The sequence below is a fragment of the Eulemur rufifrons genome, chromosome 16, assembly GCF_041146395.1.
Source record: "Eulemur rufifrons isolate Redbay chromosome 16, OSU_ERuf_1, whole genome shotgun sequence".
In the NCBI taxonomy this organism is placed as follows: domain Eukaryota; kingdom Metazoa; phylum Chordata; class Mammalia; order Primates; family Lemuridae; genus Eulemur; species Eulemur rufifrons.
The window spans coordinates 2,903,857-2,911,220 of NC_090998.1; the positions used below are offsets into that span (position 1 = coordinate 2,903,857).

The window sequence follows — 7,364 nt, forward strand, 5'->3', positions numbered from 1 at the left end:
GTTGGAGAATTTTATATACATTAACTCATTCAGTTCTCAGGACAAGCCTTTGAGGTAGCTACATTATTACCCTTGTTTTTACAGATGGAAAATCCAAGGCACAGAGTAATGGAATATTTGTTCTTGTCCAGTTAGTAAGTAATGAAGCTGAGATTTAAACCCAGACAGGCCAGGTGCGGTGGCTCACATCTGTAATCCTAGCACTCTGGGAGGCCGAGACGGGAAGATTGCTTGAACTCAGGAGTTCGAGACCAGCCTGAGCAAGAGCGAGAGCCCGTCTCTATTAAAAATAGAAAGAAATAAGCCAACTAAAAATGGAAAAAATCAGCTGGGCGTGGTGGCACAGGCCTGTAGTACTAGCTAATCAGGAGGCTGCGGCAGGAGGATCGCTTCAGCCCAGGAGTTTGACGTTGCTGTGAGCTAGGCTGATGCCATAGCACTCTAGCCTGGGCAACAGAGCAAGAGACTGTCTCAAAAAAAAAAAAAAAAAAAATAAGAAAAAAAATCCAAGCAGATTAGCTCCAGCTTCCGTGCTTTTTAACTGCTACATCATCATAATGGCTTTAGGAAAATCACTGTCTTAAAAGTTATCACTATGAAATAAGTTTTCAAATTCTAATTATTACTATCCTTTTATTCCTTGGATATATGTCTGTATCTACCAAGAATTACAAATTGTGAGATTAGGAAATTTTGAAGCAGTCTCTTACAAATTCCATTTAAGGGGAGTAAACATTAAACTGAAGGAGAAAGATGAAAAAAATACTTTGTGTAGTCAATGTTTATTTCAAGAATAGGTAGCTAGCATATATTGTGTATAGTCTTACTCCTTACATGGCTAGAGAATGGAGATACTGGGACTTTGTAAAAGATGATGAAGAACCCACGTAAAATTGATGGCAGGCTTGGAACTCAAGCTTCACTGTTGGTGTTGGTTTGTGGAAAGGCCTATCTGGTGAACACCAACTCTAGCGGAATATCTAATACTGGTTTCAAATGATGTCTGGAATTCAGAGCTTTACAAGAATACCATTAGTTAAATCTTTCATAAGTCTGTTTAACAGTTGCTGAGTTTTATGTTGACTAAACAATGAAGAGTATGGTTTTAAATTTTTATTGTGCAATTTGTACCTTTGACCTTTAAGACTAGCTTCAATTCACAGGTAGCCTGAACTGTCTTAGTAGTTACTTTAAAAGTTTTTATGAATCTTAAATGTTTTCCTTCAGATTCATAATTTGATCACACCTAGACAACTCTGTCCTAGAAAGATTAATTTTTATATATGTTTTTATATATATATATCATACACATATAATAATAGTCTTTTAATTTAAGACCATATTTATGGGTTGATAAAATAGTAAGGTAAAAGCTTCTGAGATTATAACCAAGCGTTGGCGTCTAGCAAATTGATTTGATTGGGCTTATTAAATTTCTATAATATTCTAAACATGCCTTTTGAGTTGAGTTTATAGGCATCTTGCTTTTAAGACATCCAGACAAGAAGTACGTATTCATTCATTAAGCAAATCTTGGTTAAGATCCCACTTGGTGCATGTACTGAGAGTACAGGGGCAACGTCCCTGGTGCTGTGGAGCTTATATTCTCATGGGGCAGAATCGGGGGTCTGGCCTTCCTGACTGCCTGTCGTGTGCTGGTCTTTCTTACTGGGTCAGTGTTTGGAGCTTCCCAGCCTGACCAGCAATTCTGATGACAGCCATACTCTCCTACCGTGTGGCACATGCAGCTACCTAGAGTCCATAGCCATGACCTGTGTCTTACCCTCTTACTCATCTGACTGTGACAACACAGGACGGAGGCTTCCATTCTCTGCACCTTAAGAGTGGCTGCAGAGGTGCTAGGTTTTACCTTAGGTCCGTGAAAGTGGGGAAAGGAAGTGTGCAAGGACCGCGGCATCATGATCCCTTTCAGGGATTAGACATAATTTCCACATTAGGCTTGAAGCACCATCCATCGTAACCCTGATTCTCAGGTTGTTTCATCACCACCTCCGTTAATGTTGTCATTTCCACTACGGAGTGACTCTTACTTTGCTCTTCTTCATTTTGCACTAGAGCCCCGGCCTGGACTTGAAGAGAAGCCAGCCAGCGTCGCTGCTTCCGAGGGAGGGGTGTACCTCAAACAACTACCTCACCCTGCCCCTCCCCTGCAGCCCGACTGCAGCAGGCAGAGCTCACCACGAGAAAGGGAGACAGTGGTCCCAGAGCTCAAAAGTGACTCCTCAGAATCTGCGGACAACTGTAAAGCAGCCAAGGGCAAGACTGCCTGGCCCTCGGATAGCAGCTACACCAGCCCAGCCACCCAAGGGTGTCTCAGAGACCTCTCTGCTGTGGCAGACAGAGGGACTCTGCCCGAAAATGGAGTCGTCGGTGAAGCCTCTCCCTGTGGATCAGAGGCGAAGGGCCTTGGAGGCAGCAGTTCAGAAAAGCCGCTCTGCCCCGGAGGCAAAATGCAGGACACCATGCCGTGTACAGGACAGAACGCAACCACACCTCCCCACACAGACCCCAGTCTGATGGGAGGTGCTATAAGCCAGTTCTCCCCCTTGTACGTGCCTGGCCTGGAATACCCAAATTCAGCTGCCCATTATCACATCAATCCAGGCCTGCCAGGGTTGGGCCCTGTGGTGGGAGGGAAGTCGTCCTCAGTGTCCCACCCGCAGCATTTCCCTCCTAGGGGCTTCCAGTCTAACAGTCCTCATTCTGGAGTCTTTCCCCGGTATCGCCCCCACCAAGGCATGAGATACTCCTACCATCCGCCCCCTCAGGCTTCCTACCATCACTACCAGCGAACTCCGTATTATACCTGTCCACAGGGCTTCTCTGACTGGCAGAGACCCCTCCACCCCCAGGGAAGCCCAGGTGGCCCCCCAGCCAGTCAGCCGCCCCCACCACCTTCCCTCTTCTCGGATAAGCCTGCCGTGGCTAATCTGCAAGGCTGCGAGACCCTGAATGCTGCCTTAACTTCCCCAACCCGAATGGATGCAGTGGCTGCTAAAGTTGTCCCAACTGACGGGCAAAATCCTGGTCCAGAGGAAGAGAAGCTGGATGAGTCTATGGAAAGGCCGGAGAGTCCCAAAGAATTTTTAGACCTGGACAACCATAATGCGGCTACCAAGCGACAGAGTTCGTTATCAGCCAGCGATTACCTTTATGGAACTGCTCCTCCACCTCTGAGTTCAGGAATGGGTTTTGGTTCGCCTACTTTTCCACCCCATGGTGTGATGTTGCAAGCGGGGCCCCCTTATGCCCCCCAGCAGCCGGCCGGTCACCTCCAGCCCAGGGCTTACTCTGCTCCTGGGACAGCGCACCCCCCTCACTGTCCAGCAGCCGCCCAGCCCAATGGCCTCTCCCCAGAGGGCCCTGTCTATCGCTGCCAGGAAGAGGGCCTGGGTCACTTTCAAGCTGTAATGATGGAACAGATTGGCAGTGGAAGTGGAGTAAGGGGACCTTTCCAGGAAATGTACAGACCATCAGGGTAAGATTGCATTAGGATTTGGGTTTTTTGGTGCCTTTTTTTTTTTTTTCTTTTTTCTGGGGGGGGGGGCGAAGAACACATGGTATTACAGTGTGTATCCTCGATATTGAAAAATAATTAAAAAGAAATGTTAATTTTCAGAAGAAAAATGGCCTTAGGACCATGAAAATCATATTAATTGTTGAATTTGGAAACTTAGTAGAAATTATGGGAGGCCCAGGCAGGAGGATCAGTTGAGGTCAGGAGCACGAGAGCCCCTCTCTACAAAAAATAGAAAAATTTGCTGGGTGTGGTGGCACGCGCCTGTAGTCCCAGCTACTTGGGAAGCTGAGGTAGGAGGATTGCTTGAGCCCAGGATTTTGAAGTTGCTATGAGCTGTGATGATGCCACTGCACTCTACTTAGGGTGACCAAAAAAAAAAAAAAAAGAAAAATGCAAAAACTCTACTTAGGGTGACCAAAAAAAAAATGCAGAAATTGATCTTCAAGCCCAATTTTATCTTTGACATTTAAGTGACTATTGAGTTAGATTTTGATGTTTATAAACTTGATAACCATAGTTTGAGAGCTGTAGGCGAGGCTGTTAACATTGCTGCTGATTTCAGACACTCTGGCCAAGGTAAAATAGGTCTACCTTGGGGCATAGTGGAGATCGTATATAATATTACAGTATTATTCTATATCTCTCATTTCTTCCCCAATCATTGAATAAAAGGGGTTTATCCAGAATTGGAACAAGTCAGCTGCTACCTCCATGAGACTTCTTTCATAACATGCTTGTATACTGATGCTTTTAAGACCCAGTTAGGTGACCAGCCATCCAGGAAGTTTTCAAATTAATGATATGTAGAAGAGGGTTAGATGAAGTTATTTATATTAAAGTTATAAAGCCTAGTCTTAAAACCAAGATCATTTAACATAAAAACCAGTGTGCTGCTCCTCCTCCATTTAACATTTTGCCATGATCCCAAAGTGCTGGGGCGACAGGCATGAGCCACCATGCCTGGCCTCTGGTGCTTTAGATTAAATGCTTGTCAGGACTATACACAGGTGGTGGTACTTGCTGCTTACTGCATCACGCCCGGAGGGATTGTCCCAGTATTGATGACTCCAGGTTTGATCACCTGGATAATTAAGGCATTGTCTTCATGATTGAAGTATCTCTCTGTCTTTGTAATTAATATGTCTTCATTAATGCTTAACGATTCCTTTCCTGTGGCTGTAGAATGCAGATGCATGCGGTCCAGTCGCAGGCCTCCTTCCCAAAGACCCCAGCACCAGCAGGATCGCAGGAGGAGCTGCCACCTCACAAGCCCCCAACACTTCCTCTGGATCAGGTAAGAATTTTTAAAAATTAAAGTTTTTCTTATTCCTCCATGTGGTAGGAAATAAGTGCATGACCTCATTACTATTCTGAAAAAAACATTTTTTTTTTTTTGAGACAGAGTGTCGCTTTGTTGCCCAGGCTAGAGTGAGTGCCGTGGCGTCAGCCTAGCTCACAGCAACCTCAAACGCCTGGGCTTAAGCAATCCTACTGCCTCAGCCTCCCGAGTAGCTGGGACTACAGGCATGCGCCACCATGCCCGGCTAATTTTTTTTTCTATATATATTTTAGTTGGCCAGATAATTTCTTTCTATTTTTAGTAGAGACGAGGTCTCGCTCATTGCTCAGGCTGGTCTTGAACTCCTGACCTCGAGCGATCCACCCGCCTCGGCCTCCCAGAGTGCTAGAATTACAGGCGTGAGCCACCACGCCCGGCCTGAAAAAAACATTTTAATGTGTCCTGTTGACACAGGAAGTTTTCCTGAAAAATGCTTCATGTGCTGCAGGCAATCCAGGTAGATTCCCCTGAGGCTGTGTTCTCCCAGCTGCCTTGGACGCCCAGAAAGGTCAAGAGCAGAGGCCACAGAAGTGACTTCTCTTGCATTCCTTTTACTTTTTTTTTTTAAAGACAGGGTCTCACTGTCTTGCCCAGGCTAGAGTAGAGTGCAGGGGCATCATCATAGCTCACTGCATCCTTAAACTCCTGGCTTAGCCTCCCAAGTAGCTGGGACTGTAAGTGAGGGGGGACACCATGCCCAGCTCGTTTTTTCTACTTTTTTGTAGAGACAGTGGTCTTCCTATATTGCCCAGGTTCCTGCTTTTCTGTGGTAACTAGCTGTCTGGAGAATATTTAAAACACAGTTTGTCCAAATTTGGTACCAACATTTCTTTTGCCATGATCCCTGGCGTATTTATCCTTCCCACCTACCTCATTTGGGAGAGACTCGTCATTCAGGTTTTAGAATGACAGTAGCTGCCTCTGAGAGCTGCTTCTCTGCCAGGTCCCGTGCTAAGAGCTTCCACATGCAGGGTCTCATTTAACCCTTTCCTCAGCACCATAAAGTGATCGCTGTCATCAGCCTCACCGTCAGCATTTCCCAGTGTGCAGGAAGTCCTGCGGCTATCTCAGTGGGGCTGGGGTCTGCGGCCGGAAGCCCAGGGCGCTGGAGCCCGCCCGCTGGACGGGGACTGTGGCCGGTGAAGCACAATCATCCAGTTTTCCCAGATGCAGAGGAGCATGGAGAGCTCTTTGGCTTACTCTTTTAACAGCTCTCACAATTCTTCCTATTCTTTAAAATGTCTTTGTTTTCTCTGTTTCTCTCAGAGCTAGTCCAAGGAGAGGAAATAACCACCCAGGAAATGGAAAAGCTGCGCGTGAAGACTGGGACATGGAGAGTTGGGGGACGACCCTTGCCCATCTCTATTCCTGTCACCCTGCTCTGCTCCATCCTTCATAGCGACTCACCGGCCCGGAGCCATTCACCGGCCTGGAAGCACACTCCGTAGATGACTCACACAGCCAGCAGAGGTCCTGGGTCCGGGATCACTTGTGTAGCTGGTATGGACAGTCGAGAAGAACAAGTGAATCTGAAGTTGATGACTTTTCCAAATCCTGAGACTCTTTTCAGGGAAAATCACTTTAAACTTGGGGGGGGGGGGGTGTACTCAAGAATGGAGTGGTGCTTTTAAACTTTGATGAGCAGCTAAACTCAGGTATATATTTCGGGAAGGGACTACTCGTAGTATTAATGTTTTTGGAGCTGGGTCCAGTTTACAGAATTTTCATGTTGCCTTTTAAAATAATTTTTGTTGGTGGTGAATGTATTGTACATAAAGTGGGAAGGGTGGGTGGGGATGTGGAAGAAAGGGGAGTCTTAACTGTGGTGGGCACACAGCACTGGAGTGATCGTTATCTGTTTACAATCATGTCACACTGCATACTTGCGGGAGCTGGATAAGACGGTAGGAAAGATTTAATCTTACAATATGTCACTGACTGTGCTTCCTTAGTGGCTGGCCAGCCTTTCCGAGCGAACGGCCTTCCTTCTAAGCAGCCTGAGAGAGAACAGTTACACTGTCCCCTATCCATTTGTCTCCGTTCGGAGGCAGAGGGTTCCCCTGTGGCCTACCAGAAGCTTCACCCCGCAAGAACGGGCTGCTCTCTCACTCTGGTGGTCCAAATCCTACATTTGAGAAAGCCGTGTTCCTGCCTGGTTTTGCCAGCAGCCCTACCAGACCGTCGTAAACCAGTATCAGGAATTGGGATCACTAGGGTGTTTCACTTACTGAATCGTACTCTTCACACACCTGTCAGGACTGTGATGTAGAAGACATCACACAAAGCGTTCTGGCATGAATCACACTTTGTGGAAGTGACTACTCAGGTTTTTATGTTAGTATCAATAAAGAAATTGCACAGGTTTGAATAGGAAAAATGTATTCTATAGATTGGCAGTTTGAATTTAGGGATGTTTCAGTATATATAGTTTTTATTCATTTTAAGTGAATCATAGTAAAATCAGTCATGGTGATTTAAAATAGT

At 46.0% G+C, this 7,364-nt stretch overlaps 1 protein-coding gene across 1 annotated transcript in view; it reads left to right on the forward strand.

The window, feature by feature from the left end:
- Positions 1–6,344, forward strand: part of CECR2 (CECR2 histone acetyl-lysine reader) — a 141,312-nt gene extending 134,968 nt beyond the window's left edge. Inside the window, exons 18-20 of the mRNA XM_069489862.1 lie at positions 2,077–3,499; positions 4,724–4,835; positions 6,147–6,344. Of these exons, the coding sequence (XP_069345963.1) occupies positions 2,077–3,499; positions 4,724–4,835; positions 6,147–6,152 (1,541 nt within the window). The 3' untranslated portion in view covers positions 6,153–6,344. The remainder of the gene's footprint in view (positions 1–2,076; positions 3,500–4,723; positions 4,836–6,146) is intronic.
- Positions 6,345–7,364: the final 1,020 nt, after the last annotated feature.